The sequence below is a fragment of the Colias philodice genome, chromosome 10, assembly GCF_061535455.1.
Source record: "Colias philodice isolate Cphi_HAF_F1 chromosome 10, ilColPhil1 Martin Lab GWU primary, whole genome shotgun sequence".
Lineage (NCBI taxonomy): Eukaryota > Metazoa > Arthropoda > Insecta > Lepidoptera > Pieridae > Colias > Colias philodice.
In genome coordinates, this window is record NC_143095.1 from 2,371,326 (window position 1) to 2,399,104 (window position 27,779).

Genomic DNA, 27,779 nt, shown 5'->3' on the forward strand with positions numbered 1-27,779 from the left:
CTACTGGAACGATTTCAAAATTTCTTTTACAATTACTTAGAGGGGTTCTTCCGTATAGGCTATATTTTATCCCGGAAAACGTAAATATGTACCAAGGGCGAAGCCGGGGCGGACCGCTAGTAGTAGATATAGTTGGATTGATAAATCGTAAAACTCAGATAGATATGATATTTATTAAATATTTGCGCCATCATTAAATCTTTGCGCCAGACACATTTGGATAAAATAATTATACTTTATGAGAAATCTGTTTGAACACGGACGTTTTTTCATTCACAGTTCAAACTATCACTTACCACCATTACATATTACTTACACCACAAGCACATAATTTGAAAATAAATAATAAAACGTAACTGAATAATATAAGTACATATTAATATGTCTGAAATAATACAGCTCTAGATTTAAATTTAGCTTGATTGAATTATTTCTGTTTGATTCTTACAGATTTAATCAATATCTTAGAATTACCTTTAAACAAATCTTATATTCCGTAATACCTGAGAATTTGTCCACTATTTCCTAATTAATTTTACCAAGGATACTCGATATCTACTGTGAAATCTTCAAAGGGTTTTGTTGTCAAAGGACGGGTACTTGTGATAGCTTTAATCGTAATATTTAGAGGTATCGATATTTCAAAAATATTATATTGTTTAACTTAATGGAAAATAATATGAAGTACCTACTCAAATTTCGACGGACCGAAGGACGATTTTTAAAAAACACAAGATTTAATTTACACGTCTTTAATTAGTGCTTTCTACATTCAGAATGAATTAAACTAAAACTTAAACTAATAAACTTATCTCTAAACAAAAATGCAGCGTTTGAAGAAATACAATATGTATGCATTAAGGCGATGCAGGGTGGCCATAGTTTGCTGCGTTAACAAATATGACATCGCTCGCATGTACTGCGGGTGGCCCCGATATAACTCCTCCATCCTCAGTTTCAAGAAAATCTGAAGGGTTTTCTTGAATACATATTTTTCTTAATTTAGACTTAATAACTATGACGATTACAATTATAATTACGATTAATACAAAAGTTATAATGTTAATCACTCCGACGGCACTATTCACTGTACTATTAAACTGGTTTTCACTATTTTCACTATTTTCAATTAAATGCCTAAGCATATTTATGTCAGTTAAATTTGCACCCTTCAGGTTAACAGGCTTCCTGTCGGTCTGGGAGTTCATCAAATTTGGTAATATAATTTTTGGTAAACTTGGGTATATAATATCATTTCCATTCGCTTCATATTTATTTAGTGTTATATCTCCGATTTTCACGTAGCAGCCAATCTCGTCTATAATATCGTCGCCAATAAATAAGTACCACGAAGAAATTCTTGGGTTACCTCATTCTCACAGACCTTAGTAAGTACTGTTTCCACGTTTACGTAAAGTATCCATCTATTTGGTAGAACATTGTCGATTTTCACGTCATCTATGGAAATGGGAATCTGCTGACAACTGGAAACATTTGTGGATAGCCGCAGAAGATCGGTTAAACAATCATCTTTATATAATGTTGATGTCAGTATTTCCGGGCATAGGAACCGGTCTTCATCAATTTCTTTGCATGGTTGTGAAAGTGGCATCGTTTTCAACCCCTTCACAAGGACATATGGGTATATGGGAAGGATAAGGGAAGTCTGACCTTTTTCTTCGTTAAATATAGGTAAAGGTATTATTTTAAAATATGAGTAAATATCATCAGTAATTAATGGAATAGTCATTACGAATTTTATTTGACTTTGTTTTACATAAGTTTGTACTTCTATTAATTGTTCGATTTTAAGAACATTATCTAAATTTACTGGAAATGGTAACTTAGAGCTAGTTTCAATATTTTTTAATAAAAGCAATAATTCCTTCGTATCTACAACGGATTGGTGTAAAAGTTTAATTTTACTAAAAGCTACAGCAGTTTCAATTTCACTTAATCTAACGTAAATAGACATAAAATTATGTAAGAATGCAGAATATGTATGTATAATTTCATTAGTCCTTTGATGTAAATTTGTGTCGTTTAAAAGCGAATCAATTACATTTAGCTTATTCTGGATTGCAATGAAATTGTTATTAGATATTTCAGCCACATTTAATAACGAACCCACCATCTCAGTAACGATCGTCATCTTATGTATTATAGAGTCTTGTTTAGTCTTTAATTTTTCAATAATGTTTTCAAATTGTATAGCATCTTCGTTGTCGAGGTTACCGGTGATAATTTTTATAACTGAACCAAGTGGATTTAATAAACCACGTTTAGATCTAGAAGACGGAATTAATTGTTCAAATTTATCAATAGTATAATTCATATGATAATCTGTTTGTAATTCGGTTGTAGTAAAATCGGAACCTAACGCTTTTACATCAATACAACTATGAACCTGATTTCTAAATGATAGATAACTATTTATATTAAATTCTAAATCGTCATATATTAACTTTAAATCTAACACCTTAATAACTCTCCATGTGTCATTGCTGACGACTGCATAGCCTTCACGGAGGGGTAGTATTCCGGGATTCCGTTTAATCTGGTGCAGTTGAAGGCCCTAGTTTTGGATCACATGAATCGTCAGAAGCAGTAACCTGCGGAGGACGCTTAATGTATTTAATTGGAACTTTAGTCTCACGATTGTGTGTCGTTACTGGCACAATATTTCTATGGATCGGTCCCGTGACTATCGCTTTCTGATACCTAGGCTTATCTTTAGCACGTCTCGTGTTAAAGTAAACTGAATCTCCTATGTCTATGTTAAAATCATTTTCACCGCCATGCTTATCCTTAATAACCTGTTTCTTATGAATAATTTTGTCTGTAAGATATTTGTATAAGAATTTTGTGCGTTTGTGGTGATCTTTTACAAATTGTTGAGTTAATTGTTTATTAAAATCTACAGCTAGATCTAGAATCAGTACGCCTCCCGTATCAAGATCGCGAGCTGAATGAACCGTATCTGTATTTTCGCTATTATTGTTAGTCGCAGTCAAGGTGCTGTTTTCCATGGTTATTGTACTACTATCAGGTGACGGAATCGAATATGGGGACCTCGGGCGATTATTTTTAGTTATAGGCACTGTTCTGTCTGAATCAGACGTAATTGTAATCGGCGTCAAGGGTCGGTCACATTTTCCCGCCTGATCGTTACTAACTTTTACTATTTCATCGGTTAAGTGTTTTTGAAGATTTCGCTCCTTTTCATCTACATTAACTTTCATTGACACGTCGACTATTGCTGCTGGCATACGAACGCTTTCACGAAAAGTCTGAAAATCTAATATAGCGTCACCGTTCTGAAGGTTAGTTGGAATTGATACTCTAGTTTCTGATCGAGGCTCTAAGGTGATTCTTAACGGAGGGTTATATATAATCGGAATTTTGGCGTTAAATGTTTCTAAAACTTGGTGCTTCATATCAATATTTGCATCTAGTTTCTTAAGTAAATCAGATCCGATTAATCCATCATACTTACTGTCTACATTGTATACATAAAATTTGTGGGAAAGTGAGCTTCTAAAAGTTTTTAATAACGGAATTTCTATAACCTCATCATGAGTGCTTTGCGCATGGGTACTAACAACTGTAAATTGTTCATACTGTTTACGGTCTCTAAAATATTCTTCTGCTTTGGCTGGACTTATAAAGGAACGACTGCTTCCTGTATCTATGAGAAACTTTGCTTTTATTTCGGGAACTATAATATGTGGTAATTTTAAGAAGCTGTCACAATAATTTAAATTTATTATTTCACTGTCTCGTCGGAGGCCGGTAACAGGAAATTCATTATTGTCATTAAAATTGCTTTCAATTACTTCCGGATCGGTATACTCGTATAAATCGTTCACTGCGTCTTCTTTATAATCTAAGGGTGAGTTATCGTAATTTTCATAATTTGGTTCATCGCAGTAATATATGTTATGAGTTACGTTTTGCCTCATAGGTGCCGTACGCATTGATACATCGCTATTTAAGCCGGGGTTCGGTACCTGGGCATGTTGTATGCCAAATTTAAAACGAGGTTGGTCTGTTTGTTGATTTGGGATTCCAAATTTATAACCGGAATTTTGAAAAGGTCGCAATTGGTGGTTATTATTGGATTGTGTGCCAAATTTATAGCCTTGGGCTTGTGGTGTTTGCCTTAACTGTTGAATAAAATTTGGTTGAGGTGGTTGCATTAAATTTGGTCGCGGTTGTTGTGCGAAATTCGGTCTATAACCATTTGGCTGTTGAGGACTGCCGTATTTAAAGTTTTGATTTATAGGCATTGTAATAAAATTAGGTTTGAATGAATTTTGAAAAGTGTTTTGGGTTATAGGTTTTGGCTTACTAGTCTTTGCGTTATATTGTTGTATAAAATTTACTTCTTCCGTAACTACGCTAAGTGCATTTTCTAAGTTTTTACAACCCCTTAATCTAACAATCCGGATCATGTCCTCCGGGAGGTTGTACAGAAAAACATTTAACGCAGTATTATTGTATATGATCATTTTCGCGGCTTTGATCCCTTCATCCGTGAAGCGGTTCACCTTTGAAAATAGGGAACTTTTTACGTTTTGTATTCTGTGGCAAAACTGTATGTAACTTTCACCTTGTTTTATTTTTAACCCTTCTAACTCTAATGCTATACACTCTTCCGATCGCGGGTCTCCGAAATGTTGGGTAAGTATTTCTTTCAATTCAGTCCATGAAGTTATATTTTGGTAATCACTAAGCAGTGAAGCTGCCTTACCGATAAGCCTGCTCGTTATGGCATGGTATACATATAAGTTTTGTGCGTTATTACTCGCATCTTGGAATGACCTTATAATATATTCACTTTTATTGATAAATAGGTTTAACAGTTTTTCATCCCCATCAAATTTGGGAATGATACATAGTATTTCTCTAGGAATGAGTTTAATCTCTTCCATTTTGCGTAGTTTTATCGATTAAAACACGAAATTAATGAAAGTAACACTTAAAATCACTAACTAATAACTAACAATTAAAATTAAACACTAAAAATTACGACTTATCACGATACTTGTAATGAACAAAATCAAATAAACGTAATGATTAGGCCGACTATTTTGGGTCGGGGATTTCGTGAAAAACAGGGACTATGAAAAACAGGAGTGAAGAGGTCTACTCACAGTCTGCTCGCTCCCATGTCCTTCACTTATGATCCTGAATGCTCGTCCTTGAGGTCTCCGTACGCGTTTCACTGCAGCGATTCAGTTTTTACGCGTACGCGTCGCGGGAGTTATTTTTTTTTGTTCGAGGATACTCGTCTGTACCGCACTATCACAGGTCCTTAATTATGGCTTTACTGATAGCTCGGCAGCAGGATATTATCGAGTATCCTACCGGCTGCGCCACTCAAATTTCGACGGACCGAAGGACGATTTTTAAAAAACACAAGATTTAATTTACACGTCTTTAATTAGTGCTTTCTACATTCAGAATGAATTAAACTAAAACTTAAACTAATAAACTTATCTCTAAACAAAAATGCAGCGTTTATATATATAATAAATATTTATATCCAACCTTCTGTTAAGATGTTGGAGTGATTTTGAAATTTATAAAAGTGGTTTGTACCTACTGGAATTTTGAGCAAATTATTATTTATTTGATTATAAATTCATCGTTCTTATAGTAAATAGCTTTTCTTGGAAGTTGAACACACAAAACAGTACAGATTTAAGAAAGATAATAATCAACTTTCCGGCCCTGTCGTCGTTTGCGTCGCTTGAATTAAGACAGAGAGACAGAGCAAATCCTATTCAAAAATATACATTAGAGAAAAATTCTTCTAAATGAAAGCTCATTTAGAATGTAAATACATAATATAGTATATTACTTCCTACAAACAAACATAAATTCTACCTCCTTATAATACTCATATTCTTATACAAGATCAGATAACCTAAAATAACATTTTATTTCGTATAACTTATGGTTATGCGACGTTCAGTTCAAGCTAAACCCATTTCATCGCTATTCATTCAGTTCCCACAAAGACATACCATATTTCGCGGGCTCACCAACTCTAAGCGCTTTTGATATTTCTGACAAAGTAAACTTTCGCATTGTGACTTAACTTATATCCTTCGACTTATATACGTAGCTTCGTCACAGTAAAGATATTCTTGTAATCAATTATGAATATGGATGAATAGATTAAAATTTAAAGCTCGATATGGGTGAATAGATTAAAATTTAAAGCTCTATTACGATTGCATACAATAGATAGATTTATTCATGCCTTAATTTAATTTAGAGTGATCAAATTTATAACAAAGCAATCAGCATTAATACTGTGCGTGCTTAAACAATTAGTTTCAATCAATTATGTTATCACAGTAAGAATAATGAATACACTACTTTGTACCTTGCATTAAATAATGAGTCGAAAATAGGTTTTCACAAGTCTCTTGACAATAGAGGAAGCTAGGGAGGGTGTAAGTGGATTAAGCTTAAGTATTTCACGTAAGTAAATAAATTAGAGAGGTTTTTTCGAGATTTACTATTAATTCATATAGATTAAGGTGGTAGAATATGTACATTTAATTTATCTGATACATTTTTGTTTTGTGTCATTAGTTCATACTACGTTATACCATGTTATACATATATTTTGTTATAACATAAACCAAAAATGTTTATAGAATCAAAAGGACATACAATTTATTTAACATCTAATAATAATGAATATCTTTTTACCACCTGTTATATAAGCAATTAAAATTATCCTCATTATCGAATACAATAAAATGGGATGACGAAGTAAACAATGCCAGAAAAAGCTTCACCTAAAAATAACCCATTCTTCAAACACGAAAGTAATTACTTGGAGTTTGCAATAAATATATTTCCGTACTTTTGTTCTGCGATGACATACAAAAACAGTTATACTCGTAGCCTGTACAATTGTATATACAATGGGAAGTCGTATTAATGTAACATACTTCTATCTTATACAATGACTGTTACATAATTTGCGAGGATATGCATCGCATTTGTACAGTGCTTATAACATCAAACATATGCACCTGGCCGTTTGTCTAATCATCAGTCACTTAAAAAAACCTTTACATTCTTTTCCGAACCTACAACTATATCATTATCCATTAATTCACAATATTTATTAACAGTTCATGATTCAAAATCCCTGTCAAATTTATGATATTTTGGAAATTACCATCATGTCCATTTGCGTCTGAAAAACGATTAATTTGTTTACGGCAGTACATTAACCTGTGTTTAATTGATCATATGTAAGATTGAACGTCATGATGAAGAATAATTATTATAATACCATAAGAAGCGGCATTCGTCAAATGTCCAATGCTGAATTTCAGCACTCTTTCAATTATGTAAACTGGTTAACATACGCGATAAATTTATGCGGCACCATGTCCGAGAGTCCGAAATATGCGCAGTTGTGGAAAATCCCGACTTCTAATTCCCTCACCATAAATCAGTGTGCTTCGGCATGGATATAGGTACTGATTAATTTTGCAAGAGCAATCGTCCCTGGCTATTGTTCGTTAGATCTGGCCTGCTTCCGCGCTGAATGAAACATAAGTTGTCTGACTTTCGACGCTAATATGATTTGTAGATTCGATGAATATGGGATGACTGGAGCGTTGGGGACGCATTTTATTGTCCCCCAAATTGCCAATATGTCATTTCATTATTGAGCGGATTCGATTGTTTTATTGCAGAAATCAAATTTGCTTTATTGAACTATCTCGACTTTTTGTTGTGTCTGTGTCTGATTTTTAATCGTAAAAATTGTTACATGTTTTGAGTCATTTAAATATAAATAAAACTGTAATTGTCAAATAAACGATCTCCATATATCCGCATAAACGTGTTCAGAAGCGATTAGTTCAAATTGCTTAGTGGTTATACGTCTCGATTTGCATACATCGCATATCAGACTTCATATATTTTATAACCAACTCTGGTTCACAATGAAATAGCGTGACTAAGCATAATGCACGGCGTGGCGGTGTGGAGAGCCGACTGCCAGCTGCGATTTTGATTTTAAAATATCATTTTTCTCCGTAAATTTTTTATCGCTGTATGCATTTCACCAATGTCAATAGATTAAAATAGCAATTCATAATATTTTTTGTTTTGCTATGCTATTTTGATGTTTGAACTGTTAACATAATATTATCTGATTCTGATATTGCTGATTTATTAGATTTTTGTTTCTTCTTTATTCCGTAGCTTAAATAATAAATATTATAATATTTAGATATACGTTACGATTTACCAAAAATACTTACTAAAATATATTATAGAAGACATGGCACAATATGGTTCTACAATTACCATCTTCAGTGAGAGCTTTACGAATTTTACGTTAGTTGAGACGAATCATCATTATTAGTATCAAACTGTTCAAATAATAATAAGTATCAAATTATTCAGAAGGCTTATACTACCTGCCAATAATGAAAATTGTGTATAAATTATTATAATATGAAAATCTAGCGTCTGGAAAAGTTTCCAATTAACACCAGCTTTCGCTAAATATTAATAGATTTACTACAATAAGTTATTTATAAATTTTACAAATAAAGGAGGTATTGTTCGTTATCGAATTAATATTTATACTCCTTGGTATTGATATCAGACCACCACGTTGTCTTAATACCTCTTTGATCCGCCGATGGTTTCATAAGATGCGCTTGCGTGCATTTAATATGTGATCCACAAGCGAAGCATTGTGTATTTATTAATAACAGTTTTTCTGTTAATATCATTATGTTTAAATTATATTAGGCTGTTTCATCTTAATAACAGTTCTTATGTTTTTAATATGATTTATTATATTTGCTTCTGTTTGAAAGGCAGTAACAGATTATTATAATTGGCAAATGTCTTTAAATGAGATGTTGTTAAACATCATTAAATAGCTCTTCCATGAAAGTTATTGTTAATCATGTACTATTTCGACTTGTTATTGAACTCCTATCTGGGTTGAAAACTTAGAATCTTAATCACAATTATTGACAAATTAAGAAATTAATTATTAAATGTATCAAATCGAGCTGTTGCCAACCACTTTTACTGCAAACAACATATTATCAAATATTTGTATACCATATCCAAATCTATAAATATAACTAAGTAAGTATATAATATGATATTGTTAAAGTTTATCTATCTATTATGCTTTCTCCAAACATTCCAACGAGCAAAGTTTACATTATATGTTAATTAACTTTTCCCTGTGAAAATGTTTATGTTCAAAGTAGAATACCCATAGGCGATAATAATTATGCTAAGATAATATCGTAATATAAATAAAAAATCTTAAAATATTTTTCATCGATAAAACTGAAGCCAAATGAAATTGGTTTTGCTTTATAAAAGCAATTGGGCTGGAAAACTTTCTCATAGATCTTTAATACTAACTGAATTAAAACTAACATAAGATGAAAAAAAACGATAGATAAAATAAATCATATAATATAATGCTTATTACAATCGAAAGCTAATCACATTACTTGGAACAAGGTACAATGTAGTTTATGGTTTCGACAAATGCACGTAGTTGCAATATCATAACATTTGCAATTTAAATCAGCGTCATGTGATTCATGATTTCAGGACATTACATTTACACAAATTAATTATTTTGAATTTGTACTAGGTACAGAAAAATGTTAGTATTCGTTTATTGTTTTTTGTATACTTTCTATAAGAATTAAAATATATTTTGTGTGATAAAAGCCAATGTCAGTTGACTTTCCTACATATAATAATTATTGCTCTACATATATTTACGAATGTAATGAAGATAATGTTTAAAAATAACAAACGCACCTCACAGTATAAAGTTTTCTTTTACATAAGTCGTCCATTTTGCAGTGTACGGATATAGAAACCATTGAACCCTATTTCCAAGCAAACAATTAGCAGAGGGTTGTTGATTTACTTCGCAGCTAAAGTTCTCAGTATCACGTACATACAACCGACTGAAGTTAAACCAGAATACACAGATTACCACATAGTAAGGTCGTGTCCATAAGTTGGAAACACTAGCGTAACGGAAGCCATATTATCGCGAGCTGCGAAACCGGAACACTCCCTTTACAGGCTTCCTTCATTTACCCACTTCCAATATAAAACTCCGCATTCGTAATGTTATTCCCCATTTAGAACTCAGAATGTTCTAGTATGAGCAATTCAGAATTATTCGATTGCACTTGTAAATGCCAATGCAGAAAGTAACGATATCGGAGTAGTACCTAATGTAAGTAATGTTACGTAAACGTATTGGTTTCATGAGCGAGGGAAATGCAATATACACAGGACCTCAAGGCCTTAATAATTGGAACATGGAAAATTAAATATTTGGAATTACGAAACTAAAATAACGACTGCGAAATACACACCAGATTAATAAATTGCCAAATATTATGATGAATACAATCCAAACGTTAGTTTTGAAAGATTGGTATTACATTTAGCAAATAAAATAAACTTGTTTCTGTATTTTTATGGTAAATATTTGTACTTTTAATACACATGCGAGATATAAAAGGCTTACGATTATATGTTACATTATATTCGTATCTACTGTATAATGGTTATAAGGTAAAAATGATAAATTTTCCAGTAAAATGAACGCTATCTCTGACAAATTAGTATGTACATTTTGGTGCGCTCACAAACAAATATAAATGAATTCAATTTTGTATACAGAGCATTCGCAAAGTGCAATTAAGAGACGCACGTGGCACGTTTATAATTTTGCTAGACACAGAACCTTCCAAGATGGATATATTTTTCAGTCTTCCCATATGAAATTACTCTCATAATGTTCTGTCCAGGTTTCTAGTAGTCCTATTATCGATTTAGTTTTTACTTTCAATGAAAACTTTTAAAATAAACATGCGCTAGTAATTGTAACCTCCCGTCGTTTTGGGAACGTCGATAAAAACAGATGTATAGAAGAAAATGACGCATAATTTAGGTATAATTTTCTATCTGAAATTGAAGAGAAAAGTGGCGTAGTTAGCGAGGGTGGCACACAATTTGACATCAATGATCACCCGACGTCGGATCTTCAAAGATTTCAAGGACAGGGGTCTAAGCCGCGACTCCGTATGTTTAATGTTTATGTTTTGGATTTTATGGAATTTTTCGCGAAATGTGTTACCGACCTGAAAATATAAAAATGGGAAAAATAAGTAGTAATAGCAGTTTTCATATTATAACTTCACAGATAGGTATACATATATCTATCTTCTTTTGTGATATTTGTTTTTTATATCCCTGTCTTATTAAATCATCTAGGTAATGATAATTTTCCTCTATATTATCTATGTATAGGTAGGTTCCTTAAAGTACCTACCTACCGACTCTAATGATGGCGTTGCTGGTAAATTATTATGATATTTAAATGAAATAGGATACGATATGCATATTAAAACCGTAAAAAGTTTAACATCATCCCTTTAACTTCTAAATTACCGAGTTGAGCACCAAGATCGCACTTAAACACAAAATTGGTTTAAATAAATTTCGTAGTCAGATTTTAACTCGTTATACATACTGATGTAGGTTTAAAAAAGGTTAAATATTAATATAGGATTGTATATGTTGAATTAATGAAACATTTTCTTTTATGGGATAGTTGATAGCTACTTACTAAAACAAACACCACAAAATCTTGTAAAGTATGTGTACTTTAAAAGATTTTGTCGTAAAGCTAATTCTCTAACTTAACTGTATCCCATTTCTACACTAAGCTTTTGTAGAAATTAAAGTCAAAACTTGCATAATATAAGTCATACATAATATTTTCATATAATATTGATCAGACCCGCATGATCCGACACAAAAGGATCCCATCTATTGTTACAAGTTTCGTGCCTGGGGTACATCTACACAATTGCTAGTTGCAAAACATACGTTATATTTACATCCCAAACACGACAAAAAATATACGCTATAGCCGTAGGGCAGGCATTTTAACAGCGACAAATAAGGCCACGTACTAAAGCCGAATTACGCTTCCCTGCTTACTTTCAATTGCGATGATAACAATGTTTGTGTTATATTTAATGGCATCAAATCATGGTTGGCCGAAAGTTAAAACGGATAGCTGAGTGATTTACGGTGCAACATTTGTATACAATTTCTGAATGGGGAGTGGATTTGTTATAAATTACGGGTAAAATATGAGGACGGGATTTTTTTAAAACACGAATCATTAAGTAAGAAATTTTACTAAAAAGGTATGTATAGGTTTAGGGTAGCCAGCTCTGGGAAAATATAAAAGTCTTTTCCAGTCTTTTCCAGAGCAATAAGAATACCAGATTAATGATTCTGTTTTATTATAATTATTTTTTTGATAGATTTCAACTAAATTATTTTATATTATATCAACAAGAATCTGTCATGAAAATCGTGCTATTGTCCATTCCTACAAAAACAAATGGATATAGTATGTTTGGATATGATAAATTCGAAGATACTAATGTCCAGGAACATAACGTATAGCAGTCACGGAATACTGATGTCAAGAGACATATACATTTTTAAAATATAGGCTTCGTTATAATAGCAGCCGAGAGTAAGTATTATTCACTATGGTAAAATGAGGCATTTTTTATTAACATCTGACCTTCCACTGTAAAGCCGACCGAGATGAGACTTAATTATGCGAAGTTATTAAGAGCTTCGGGTTTATTCAGGCACGAGGTGACTTGGTGGATAGCTGAGCGTTACCTCACTCAATTTAGAGAAGCGCCCCTTAAATTATTATAAACAGCACAGACATGTGCTAAACGAAACGACCATAAGAGCTACCTACATCAAACTGTAATGACTTTATCAAAGTTGTTACTGTGATGGAAAGTTACAAAAACAGCTATTCGTACGAGTAGAATCAAACTAGCAACAAAGTTTAACTAGGTACTTTATATACAAATAATACGTTTGCTCTGCGTGTGTGAGTTTCGCGAATAAAAGTAATTTATACACAGTATGGGAATATTTATAAATAACAAAACATTTTGAGTTTAAACAACATAAAATCACGAAGGCGTCATTATAACAGCATTAATGTTGGAAAGTTGGGAGAGAAATTGTTTGATATTTACCGAGTTTTTTTTATCAAAATATATGAAACGCTTTCGAGTCTTTAACTTGAACTGTTCTTTGAATTATTTTAATTGAAACTGAGCATGTTGAAGTCCGAAGTTACAGATATTATATTTCTCATGGCAGATTTATTTTCTAGCTCTTCCATTCATACGATTTTACGTTTAGTGGTTATGCAAGATGCCGCGAGTCCTCTCCAAAGTTTGTTTAGGCGCGATGTTCCCTATACTTGAAATATCTCTGCTCTCCCTTCAAAATGAGTTTATTCACTTGTAGGATCATTAATTATGGCTGTGACATCCTCGCGTCGTGCTCTAGTATATTATACCAGCTTCTAATGGACGAAGTTTCGAACCCCAAAGAACATTTATATTTATGACACTCATTCATATTATGATTATATGAGTTATGTCTTTCGAATTTTTAATTTTAAGTTCCATAAAGGCATGTTTGGGCTATCTGGAAAACTTACGTTAAAACTTATAATTTTCATATATATATTACTACCAGTGATTGTAGGGCCTGGTTTCCTGATTTGGTGCAAAGGTGAACATTCTGTTATATGTAATATATTTCATATGATATTTCTTAGGCCCGGAGATAGGAATTGTGTCCGGATTACAGTAATAGGCTCGCCCCTTTTACGTTGATATTAAATATAATGGTGAAAAGATGTGCTACATGTAACCCCTGCCTGACCCTACAAGCTTACAAATGTATTCTACTTATGTTTCATATAGGTTACTAGATATGAAAAAAGAGGATGATATAAAATAGAGCCACAATATTTAAATCTATAATTTTGTAACTATATTATTTAAGTTGGATCATTGAACATAGCATAAAATATTTTCGAATTCAAAGAGACAGAATACTGATTTAACAATTTAGTATTGAATTAATTTTATTAACATTGGCTAATCACTATAACCTCATCCATTAGCCAATCACACTATATTTATGCATTATTTTATATTTTTAGTAATTCGGAAATATTAATAATTATCTAAATGTATATTCCACAGTATGTTTTATAATTACATGATATTTGAGTTGATGATTCACCGAGGCTAATCTGAGGTATCAGTCTCCTATTAACCACTTGAGAAGTTGAGTAAACCACGGCCATTAGTACAATATAACCTATGTATTAATTTATGGTTAGATTTAATTTTGGTTAGTAATATAAATAAAAATGAATCGCCAAATGTTGCTAAGCTGAAATGCGCCTAATATCGGCTTCAACAATTCGGCTATTTCTTAACGTTTTTGTTAAGGCACAAGGGAGATTCTTATGAAAAGAAAAAAAATGGGCAGTCAGAACAGCGTCTCAGTTATTAAATAGATATTGATCGACTTTTAACTCAATTTCATATGAATCTTCATTAGCTTAAAACAGTTTAAAGAAGTACGAATGTCCATTTATTGTAATAAACGATTATATTAAATTCATATAACGTAATTTTATCGTACCTAGCCAGTCATTCCATAAACATGTTTATATTTATTAAATATAAGATAGTTAGTTTAGATCATATTTAGTAACTGCACTATCAAACGTGGTATATTAAGGGCAGATATCAGTGAAATAAAATCTGGCTCTACTATCAAAATATTTATGCAAAGTAACTATGATAATAATTGGCACTTAGAACTGATAAGTGGGATTTGGCAGTACCTACAGGTACTAGGTACAGGTCTTTTCTACCTATCTTATTAAAATACGTATCGAACTACAAACAAGGTTATGATTTATACAATATAAAAATAAGTTTATTTTTATGACGAAATTCATTGTTAAAGAAATAACTTGAAAAATATTCTAAAAGTTAATCCCTTGGTAACTGTTTCGACGGTATTCTGAATGTGTACCTAATACCTTTTAAATGAAGATTGTCAGGTATCTGTATAATAATGTAAAAAATGCCTTCCCATAAATACGTTATTATCTAATTAAATAGGTAATTTAACATGAGAGCAAAGAACTTTAAATAGAGTCAAAGCCATATCTTATTTGCAATATCAAATCTTTGTTCAATTAAATCTATCCATCTCTACTAATATTATTGAATCAAATCCCAAACGATAATTAATATACACTGGGACATTTCCAAGAGTCACTTCATTCGAACCAAAGCGCTAACTAAATTCCGAAACAACTAACTAACGTCTGCATTCGACTATGTTTCTATTACTTCACGTCCCCATTTGTGACACTGACCAACTTAGACATGAATTTCCATCTTTAAACATAATGAACGAACAAACTTGCATCTTAGAGACGTCTTCAAACTTCATTACTTGCTTCAACTTTGTCGGATTTCCCTTAACAATGTCGGTTTATTATTTTCAATAGCAGTTCTCTATAATTATGTTTAATACAGACGTAAACAAAGCAAGGTTTTGTATTAATTGGATTTTAATCAATCTAAATTAACAGTCTAAGATCAGTTTAAATTATTTCTGTTTCGGTGAAATTTAGTACCTATACCTACTGCTACTTGTTAGACGAATATAAGCCACATCTATGCCAAGCGTTATAAAAAAGTAAAAATAATTTCTTCAACACTTGCATAGTATGAACCTTTTGTACTGGACTAAATCCCATGCTTTAAACAAATGCAGGATTACCGAGTTCGACGAGTTCTATTATTCATTCATTTTTATTCTGATCTAATCTCTCTGTCTGTATATAGGTAGTTTTGAACATTTTTCAATAAATACATAATATGATATTTTTTTAGTTTACTTATATGAGCAACAGATTTGATAGATTTTATATTTTTTTTTAAGTTGAGTTAATTTGACGACAATCACCAAACTCCATGGAGACGAGCTAAGGGCTAGAAGATATTATAGTGCACTTGTAAATGCAAATACATAAGCACTATTCCATCACTTCCATAGTCCGAAGGGACGGAAGATGTAACACTGAGGACCGACAGCTTTAAGTGCTCTTCGACGCACAGGGTATTATAACATCAGACTGCAAGCTGCTTAGGTTATTTCGTTACAAATATATCTATGCTAATATTGCGGCTTTTGTCAGAACGTGAACCCTCGATTGAACCATGTGTAATTGAACATGTCAACCACCTAACAATACAAAGACGGTAGAGACCTATACCTATACTATATGTTATTGTATATATAATATGTTTACCTAATTGTGTACCTAATAATTAATAGTAAACCTCGAATAGCCGTCATTTCCATAGCGTACCTAATCAATTTATCACAGCAAGTTTGGTTGTTTATTGTAATTTCCTGATTGTTCATTTCACGTTTCGAGTGATAATCCCCTCATAATATACGCAGAATCCAATCATCCTGATTGTACTGGATTGAAAAATAATGCTCATTTTGTTGTCTAGTTGTTCATATTATACATAGATATATAATGTAGAATCGATATAAAGTGGAATATGCATAGATTGACTAAACCTTTGGTGAATAATATTAAACTAAGCTAAACTTTCTTTACAGCCTTTCTTTACTTTATAATGAACAAACAGTTGAACAATAGAATATAATATTACTATGTACATAAGTTGCTCTATACTTTACAAAGCGACATTATATTTCAAAATTCAAAGGGTTCTAATGCAAACCTAAGCATGCCAGTTTCACGCAATATTGAAAGTCAATGTATCCATCAAACGACTGGCTAAATAAACTTAAAGAGCATAAAGGAGCTTGCTACCAATTCATTTACATTGCAAATTCTCTAATCGGTCCGGCTATTTACATCGAAAGGAAAAGGAACTCGGAAGCCTGCGGTGAACTTCACCAAATTACCATAATATTCATATACAAGCACCAGTTCACAATTGCCTCTTGTTTTCTTTAATATATAATATAAAAATGAATCGCCAAATTGTGTTGGTAAGCGCAAAACACCAGAACGGCTGAACCGATATCATTAATACATTTTTTATAATATTCCTTGAAGTACGAGAATGGTTCTTATGGAGAGCAAAACATAGATGAAGCCGGGGCGGACCGCTAGTGAAGAGCGCGGACCGGATACAATAAGCTTCCATAAGCAATTGAAGAAGAAGAAGCAATCCAGTTTTTATAACACTTGGCTCCGTATTTTTACACATACGACATTTTAATAAGACAGTTTACATATAATCCTTCTGAGAAATGTATCTTTATGATGAATGGAAAGCTAAACTCGTTGCGTGGTAATAAGAATGATCCATTAAACAGACAAGAAGAGGTGACATCTATACTATTAATTCATAAACATGGAAGACGTAATAATCTCAAGTCTTATACTCAATAGCAAAGCATATTACTATTACCCCAAATGAACCTTCTCAACGAAGAAATCTTAAGTGGATTCAATCTATAAGAATTTGTTATTCAATAAAACCAATTCAGTGTCTTATTAGGGTATACATATGAACACGGCTCATATAACATGGTTGATGGGGATGAGGGCCACGGCAATAAATTAAATACGATGACGGGTCTAATGGTCCGTACTTGTATGTACTTTAAAAGTTTACAAAAAGCTTCCCTAAGGAACATGATTAAGTGTTGTTTTTGAACATGATTTAATTTGTGTTGTAATGATGTCTATTTATATTAATACTGCTTATGTATGTAGTTAATAACAATGTACGTATACGACGAAACCCCTCAGTGATTTCACTTTTGAACTTCACATATATTTCCATCAAATTTACCCTTTTCAAGTTTTATTTTCATGACAAAAGCCTACATTTGTTTCCATGGTATCATTTATTCGTATATAAATTATCAAAAGCGTAACAATTCTTTGTTACGTACAGATGGACTGGGTTACCTCCACATGTATATATGTTTCTACTTTCTATATTTTTAAAATGTTTGCAACTTCCAGATTCCAGTAAAACTGTCTAACTTTCTTTAGATTGTAAAAAACCTTAAGTTTTAAATTCTTCACTCATTCTCATCATTATTTAATAAATAAAAAAACAGTATACAAACTTTACATGAGCAATTTGCCTTCAGTGGAAAAACATGAATGACGCTGAGGTTTTGTGGTACGAACTACGAAGGTGAGCAGCCATATAAAACCCGCGGGGTAACACGATAAGCGACGGATGCTCCATCTACCAGAGACAATAGAGAAAATCCACCATTCTGTCACGTTCACGAAAACACGCGTCATTCATCAATATACAGCCCGTCACTATTTCGACGTACGCCAACTTTTCTGATTCCACACTTATATATTTCAACGTGCAACGTACAATACATTCGTTCCATTTGAATGCAAAGAACAAACTACTATTTAAACAAAACTATTTGTAACGGTGAAAATGTATTTATATTGCTCAATCAACAATAAATCAAAGAAGTTATTTGGCTGAAGTTTATCCAGACTGGCCTTACCATTCCTTTTGTCGCTTTTGAATAACCGTCCAATAAAGAATATTGTATATAATAAAGGGCATTATAGGAATAAACGGGATTGATCATAGCAATATAGGTTCACTAGCTGTAGGTATTTGTTGAATAAATGAGTTTTCTTTTCATTCTTTATATTAATTTCGAACACAATATGTGGATATTAATCTTTGTATCAATACACGTCGAATAAATTAATAAATTTATATAAATTGTTGAAAATTTTCAGTACAATGTCAACAAGCATACCCAGCTTATTTCAATGGATATAAATTAACTCACAACTTTAATGAAATATAGTTACGAATGTTCCTTGTACCGGTAAGTTTTCTTAATGATAGGTAGGTATTCTGCGCCTGATGGAAAAAAGTGATATCAAAAGATATTTTTGTAATTAATACAGAACTATTATTATCTTTAATAAAATAGACAGGTAATGCAAGCAGCTGCGTTTCAAGTTCATCAAAAGCATCAATAGAGTTATAAATCGAAAGCTCATTTAACATGTGATCGTAATACGATTGAATGGTAATAAAATATTAGGTACGTAGTACGTACCTTCAGTAAATGTGGTCAATACATTATTACAATAGTATCTACTTAATGTGATACTATAATTTAACTGATTTAGTTCGAGCGAGTCCCACTTAAATTAATGTAGTCTATATACCTACATTTTTAATCACATTTCAACTTGACAAAGCCTTAATATTAAGGAGACATTTCATTACCGTCAAGGTCTCATTGTTTCAAAATAATTTTTTCTTAAATCGTGATTAACTAAAACACAAATCAAACAGGGATTTCGGCGAACAAAGGAGTTTTGTGTATGATCAGTTTCTTAGATTATATACTGCCGTTAATATTTTCTTAGATTATATACTGCCTTTGTTGTTTTTCTTTTTCTCCTTCAATTGAAAGAATAGATTTTGAAATACATAAAATTACGTACGTACCTAACAACTACTTCAAATAGAATATAATATTAGCTAAGACAGAATAATAAAGTATATGTTTCATCTACATACGTTATCATAAATGTTGACATCAAATCATATTTCAATACGAATGAATCTAGAATGAGAATCTTTTCATAGCTTGTTATGAAGTAATAAAATTTATAATTAATAAATGTGTTTACGCTTATAAAATGTAATAATTTATGATATATTTATTTTGAAGTGTAAAATGCTGCGTGTTGAGCCCAAGAGGAAATAGTGTCAAGAGCTTACTTAAAAGCTGTGACTAAATTAATCCAAAAGTATGTAGGTATACTACATACAAAATAAATACATATATAATTCCAGGAGAGCAGGTATTCAACTTATGTACGTGTTAAGGGTGCGAGACACTCAAAGTTTATATAATCTATAGTTACTAATATTATAAAGCTGAAGAGTTTGTTTGTTTGTTTGAACGCGCTAATCTCAGGAACTACTGGTCCGATTTGAAAACTTCTTTCGGGGTTAGATAGCCAGCTAACAAAACATGAGCAAAGCAATGCGGGTAAAACCGTAGGCCACAGCTAGTATAATAAAAATGACATTCAAATTTTTGTTACATTTAACTTCTTAAATTATTTCCTAAGTTTCAGTTTCAGACGAGGCTTTGTAAGGTGTCAACGAATACAAAAGTATCCTGTGAAAACTACTGCTACCTCGAAACAGAATCCTTCCAACAAAACTTTTGTATTAATGTATTCAAAGCGGCAATGAGTAACTTCTCATTTTACCCGTTATAACCAATTATCATTTGAATTTGTGCGTATAAATTAAATACATCCATACTAATATTATAAATGCGAAAGTAACTCTGTCTGTCTGTCTGTATCACGCCTAAACTACTGAACCAATTTGCATGAAATTTGGTATGGAGATATTTTGATACCCAAGAAAGGACATAGGCTACCTTTTATTGCGAAATATGTACCACGGGCGAAGCCGGGGTGGACCTCTAGTAATTTTATAATTCAAAACCCTGTATCAATATCAAGTCCTACAGAATATCTTGTATAAAGTAAATTGAACGTAAAAAATTTTGCTAGAGTATCGATGAATTGTTGAATGTATTAAATGTCTTTAGTTTATACAACTAGCCATTAAAACTTGATTTGATATATCGATTTTAAACATGCAATAAATTCCAACGTCCCTTTTTGAATACAAGTAACGCGTCCTCGGCACGCCTTTGCAATGACAATTTCAAACTTTAAAAATACGTTAGTCTATATTTTACGATCGTCTGAAGCGATGATTCACGGGCGGAATACTAAATCCACTAACTTGATACGGAACAGCGCCCGCATCCAGATGCCTATATTAAATTCCACACCTATTGTTATTTGTCTCCCAGAAACGCAGGAAACGGTGACAGGATGTTTTTTCACACCTCCAATGAAATTAGGCACGTTTAGGAAGATTTGGTATTCAAAGTCTGTAGTGTTTAAATTGCTTTTTCGGGTGCAACTAAATGGTGAAGACCGGAGTTTCCTAATGACGAAGACGGTACGTATACTTACAAATGCATATTATGTCATTATTTGCGCTATTTTAATAGTTTCATAATTTTGCATGGCAGAGATTAATCCCATAAACATACAATCCATAAAAATCTGTCCGAGCTGTCACAAATTATAATTAAGACAGTTAACCCGATTTTGTTTTATGTTGTTTATGGTAGCATTAATTAACTGTTCAGATGAAACACTTGGCAAACGAAGATAAAGCAAAATAAAGTGACACTTCATACAATATACAGGGTGATTGGAAGGTGGGTGCAAAGCTTTAAGGCGAAGCTAGTAGAGACAATTTAGAACCTTTTAACCTTTTAACTAGAGGATGTAAAGTATACACATGTATCATTCCTGTATATTATGTAGCTTATTAGACAAACGATACTCACTCGTAAAAAAGTGCGTTTGATCTTTCTGGTAAAATGTCTTAAGGAAATGAAGCTTATATTGCTTCTAAGGGACGCTTAACGAGAACGGGTTGATAAATAAAAGATTTATGATATTATTGACTCTTGCATGATGATATCGAACATGTTCATTGGTTACTCAAACTCAAACTTGTTGCTTTAATGTAAGAACGAGAGCATTTACTAAGCTTTTACAAAGCGTGTGGCAACATTTTGGAACCTCAACCGACATTATATAAATACCAAATAAATACTGATCAACTTAGGTAATAAATATCCTTTGTCCCTTTCAAGTGATCACGGAAAAAGGAAACAAAGTAATTCAATCATTAATAGTTACAAATATTTTTTTTTAATAATCTTAGAGTTAATTTAGAATATACGATTTTAAAATTATTTCATGCGAAAATAATAACTAACCATAAACTGCACGGTCATACGGTATAAAGACCGTAATTTAATTTAGATTACTGAGGAAATTCAAGCTCGAAATCTCTTCGAGAAGAGTTATTAAATTTTTGGGAATTTAAAACACAATACGTCACGCTGGATCACAATTTAATTGCGAATACCACGACGAATTCACGAAACAATTTTCATTAAACAAAAATTTTTCAACCGTTATGTTCTTTTAATTAGACCGAATTTGTGAAGATAACGCGATTTTTAAATAAATCGAGCATTATTTAAACGTCCAAGTTTGAAACAATAAGTCATACAACTTGAGTTGAAATTAAATTAAAGCGTCCGTTATTGATGAAGGGAGCCGTTGTCCATACTAATAAATTTGTGGAAACGGTAACGTGATAGGATTGCCTTCCAGAATTGAATATTCATTTTACAATTAAGGTACTAATACTTATAAAAATGAATGATAATGATATTAAGGTGTTGTTATTAGTACAACGTGAAGGCTTTCAAAAATCAGGAATACGGTATATTAGGTATGTACGTACCTATAAGTTATAGGTATTTTTAGTTCTACTTTTTTTACTACTTATAATGCAAAGCTATCAAATTTTTTGAAACTTAACCAAAAACATTATCTACTAACATTAACAAATTATTTTAAATATCCCAATATGTGATTTTTTAACCTTTTTAAATCTTCTCCAATAAACATAAGTGAGAAACACCATATTTCACCAGATACCGTGGGCAGGAGCCGCTCATAATTTAACTTGGTATAAAGTCCTTAGCAAAGCGGATGCGACCGTTTGAGACAGCTCAATTAGCCGCAAGGAACTTAGTGTGCAAATAATACATGCGTAAATATATATTATTATTGTTCTTAACACCGAAACAAGGACATACATGAAAAGAATTGTCTTTTTTTTAACGTTCGTTCTATAACGCTATTTCCTTAAAAAAAATACATTATGTAAATCACCGTCTTTTTTACGCTTACATAGTTCTTCTTCCCCGGAAAAAACACAATTTTTGAAAACTTATACTCACAGAAATGCTATTGATTTCTGTTACTAATAAACACCAAAAAAATATCATACAAAGCTCGAATACATTTTTTAATTAATAATTTAATATTCATATCACACGTATAGGGGAGGAGTATACCAAGTGACCTTGGTGACAAGACGGAAGGAGGTGTCGGACGCATGTGTAAATTTACCTAAACTTTTGAGTACTTACGTAATTACATTATACTTAATAGGTACATAGGAAGTTACTCTGGCTATATGTATTTTAATCATGAAACGTTGAAACGATCTGGAAGAATATTATAATTAGGCACATAGAGTATTTGTCAAATTAAAGGCAATGAGAATGATAAAGAAATGAAGTCGTCATGATAATAGTTCGTATAATTTTATGAAAAAAAATAAAAAACCTAACTTCAGTGAAAAATTTGCAAACATTAATCCCAACATTGAGACCTTCTATATTTAAAGTAATATGGGATAGGATAAATGTGAGAGTTAATCCGCAATTTTGTCCGTTTGATACGCCTTCACGGTCTGAGTACCGTACCAGTCTTTTCCGAATATTTAACAAGCTTTCAAAAACAAAAAATGAGCCAGCAATTTCGTCCATGTCATTTTAATAACTGAGACAATCTCACCGTTACTCAATTAATCCGTATTACCACCAGAAAATAATATATTTTAATTTTTTAAAATGATGTTTACATATAGTAATTCAAAAGAAGATTATCAAAATTAATTATTCCAAAAAATCTTACCTATGTTAGGTAGGATTTTTTTATATCTGTATTCTTATCGTTTAATAATTTACCAGTAAGGTAGAGTTATATGTAGAGTACAAACATTTTCTTATCCGATTGCAATTTTTATCGCTACTTTAAAGCATCATTACTTGCAGAAGTTGAAATCAGATTTTATTCAAGATGGCAATTCTAGTCATTCTAAATACCTAGTGCAGCTGTTCCTCCACGATTGAATATTAATCGGCAGTTTAGTTATCTATAATATTCATTATTTTCTTCTGGATATTTCTGTACTGTAATATTATAGACTAACAAGAAGTTTTCTAGGAAAATTTAATTATAATATTAGGAATCACTACTAATAAAATATTTTATTATGTTGCTCAATATTTTATATCAACATTGTTGTAACTATTCAACATCCAAGTACCTTTTATAACAAAGAATCGTGAGCTACCACAATACACTAGAAATCTGAGTTAAGAATTTGTAGAGCGTAAGCCAAAAAACATTTTCAACCCTTTTTAACTTTTTATTATTTCTTTTTAACCCGAAAGAAGCTCGCTGATACAATATTTTGACGGTTTCCATTTTGTAACGAGCGTTGTTTTTGTGAGTGCAAGGTAGGGTTTAATTTGAAGTGTTCGCGAAGGGGAAACACTCACGTATGATACACTTTTAACTCATCGTGCAACGATGCGAATAATTACAAAACATGTGTAGGTATACGGTATTGCACTACAGCAAAATGTACCTACCTACTATATCATATTATGTAAAAGGTAATAATTTACTACTGAATTGCATATGTCAAATTTTATGATGATAGAGATAAAAAGCTCAATCGTTCACTTTTAAAATTCTGGTGCACTGCACCCACGACTCACGAGTGAAGCCCTGATCTTTATGTGACACTTTTCTGATGCGATGCCAACTCATTACTACCAAAGATCTGCATAGAGCCACAATAGAGCGTAGATTTTGCAAATACTTCATAATTCTTAGAGTATTTTACGACAACATACGTAATGAATGGTTGATCATTTGCATTAACCTCTTATGTTTCAGATATTACCACTATAAAAAGGTCTAGGTCGACCACCAATGTGGTCTTTAAAGGACCTGATCTAGTAGACCGCAGTAAGTTAATCTGAGGTTGAATTAAAATTGTATAAACAAAGACCAGCACTCGAGGATACTACTAATTTATGTCTCAGGTGTTCCTTGCTTTTCATGAAATTGTTTTGAATTGAATCCGATTCAGGGCATGATTAGGTTATCATAAATTGTAAGGAAAATCCATCAAGGAAATAAATGACCCTTATTCAGACATCCACTCTATTATTATATTCAAGGAATTCGTTAAAGCGTGTCCTGAAAATTATGTTAATTTTGTAATAAAACCATTTCAGTTTACATTTGAAACACAAAGGTAACTTTATCATATTACCTTGCACAGACTGTAAATATCCAATATTGTGACGATACATTTCCTATACCTAGACTATTATCGCATTATTTATTAATTTTCTTCCGTATTCATCACGCGTATTGCAATGAATAACAGAAATTGATGAATGACCAGATGCAAGATATCTGACACCTTCGTTCGTATCATATCTCATCAATGGAAGTAATATTCATCCAATTGTCTTTTCTGACGATTACCTCCTCGTGTAATGTCTGTCATTGTGTTTAATAGTTCTTGGCGAGTAGGTACATGCAGCTATTATTTCATACAAAACCGTAGAGCAGAACAGGGATAACCTAAACCAAACCAACCGAATAATTCTGACCCAAAATTTCGCTGGCATACAATGCAATGCTCCAGCAATTTGGTGTTCGTTTAATGACGTATTTTTCTCCTGTGAAACTATGGAAAAAGGAAATTAATATATAAAACTCAAGAATAATCATTAGTGCAGAGAAATGGTGCGACGGTCTCAAAAATACTTCAGACTACATGCAAGTACGCGATAATTGTTGATCCTAAACTATTTGAATTAGAACATCCGTCACTGTTCTAAAGTATTAGTTGAAAGAAAGGTTGATAACAGGTCAAAGCGCGTAGGAATGTACCCATTAGCATAGACGGCTGTTCCTATGTGAGTCATACGTAACATCAGCCACTAGCGCCTCCTAACAGGATAAGTATTAAAGTAATCTTATTAGAGCCGCAAGGGCAGGCTGTATTTTTACCGCAAATGCACTGCAGGGGATTACAGAACATGTAATCAATGTCTATCAAGGCTTTTGGTTAAGTATAATTGAAACTGATACGGGAAGGTTTTGGTATATTTTTTAAATTATACCCGATCGTAGGTGTAACACTGTAAAAGTTAGGAGAGCCTGTGTAAGGCATCTATAAGTGGCTCTATTATTTATTTTATTTGTATAAAAATACACTTCTTGTATAATAATGTAATATAAAGCTTATTAACGATACTTTTAATAAATTTTTAGCCTATCTGTTCATTTAGTAATTTTTTTCTCCGAATTATTGTAAGGACTCTATCTATCTAAACTATCGTAAGCTTTTACTAAAATCCTTTTAAAGTTTAATTGATTTTATATAAATACAGTATACACGTTTACTACTTTTATTGCGCGATAAAAGCAGGCTTATAATAACATAAACGCTAACCAAAACTAGTTTTAAAAGTATGCAGACGCTTAGAATGACGTCTAACAAACTTTTCCCAATATCACTGCATCAGCCGACAGGCATTTTAGCGAGTTACACCAAACTTTAAAAGTTCGTGCAACTTTACAAAGAAACGTTCGTAGTGTTCTATTTAATTTATCGAAAGTTCACTCGTACCTGCGACAGATCTGCGTCTTCGCTAAGTTTCTCAGAGATGGTCGGCTTCCTTTCGGCAGCCACAGAGCATGCGAGCATAACAAACAATAACACGTGTCGTCCACCCATTTTTTATAGCATCCTGATTCACAAATTCACTGAACACTCGCGAGTTTCATCTGCGGGAGGTATGAAAGGCGCGCGTTGTGAGAGCGCACGACAGTTAATGCCGGCTTGTTCGGAGGCAGCGGCGCGATGACGACTGACGTAGATTATGCTCCTTCCCACTCACACACGCATTGTGGTCACGCTGGTCACTACCGAATCATGACCATGCTCCATTCAAAATGTAACGTCTCTAACGTATTATTTTTTGATTTTTTTAATAATATGGAACATCGACAACATTAAAGCAAAAGTACCGTATACTGTATGTGGTTAGAGAAACAACATTTAACATAAGCTGCCTTTTTGGAGCTTTTTTTCTTAATCTAAATTATTTGAGATTTTACTTATTTGTTTGTTAACAAATAGATACATTATCAAGGATAATATTATGTTTATAATATACCTAGGTACCTATTCCTTTTATTTCTGTAACATAATTCTTCAATTATAATTACAATAATTCCTTATTATTGTATTTACTCTATCATACTTTTCTCTTTCATTGATAATTCGCTCTATCAATCACAAACTACACATAACAAATGCATCAATGCATTTCAGATTAATAATACACAGAATGGGAGCAATCCAATCAATTTTGTTTATGGTTTACAAGCAAACCACTTAACTGATACGACTTTTATCTAGGCTAGGACACCATACTTTATGTTCGTAACCTATGACCTCTTTTATCCACTAAAGTGAAATATATTATGCACTAGCTGACGACTTTGTCGCATTATATGAGATTTTTTGTGGACAACTTAATTCGATAAAATCTTTTGGGATCGTCCCCGAAAATGGCCAAAGTATTCGCCATATTCGTATTCATACCTGTCTACTTTTTGCTGAATACTTTTATAAGACACATTTGATTAAAAAAAGCTGTTATGTTAACATAACAAACATACTTTTTGATTTACTTTTGTTTGTACAGTTAAGCTCTATATTTATCACAGATAAATGATCATATTTTTTACATACTGTTGAGGGATGAATAACTTCATAGTTTATACCTGCCCTTTTCAAAGCGGGTCGAGTACATGACGGGAACACCTATGGCCTATTATCGTATTGTTCGTTATCTTAAAATCTTCCCTATTGTATTCACTCTACACCTTTCGATTGTAAACACTTCTTTTCAAGTCCTACAAGAGTATTAAT

At 32.3% G+C, this 27,779-nt stretch overlaps 1 protein-coding gene across 1 annotated transcript in view; it reads right to left on the reverse strand.

Moving 5' to 3' along the window:
• Positions 1-26,708, reverse strand: part of Fas1 (fasciclin 1 Fas1 domain-containing) — a 75,183-nt gene extending 48,475 nt beyond the window's left edge. Inside the window, exon 1 of the mRNA XM_089699741.1 lies at positions 26,469-26,708. Within this exon, the coding sequence (XP_089555867.1) occupies positions 26,469-26,576 (108 nt within the window). The 5' untranslated portion in view covers positions 26,577-26,708. The remainder of the gene's footprint in view (positions 1-26,468) is intronic.
• Between the last annotated feature and the right edge of the window lie 1,071 nt (positions 26,709-27,779).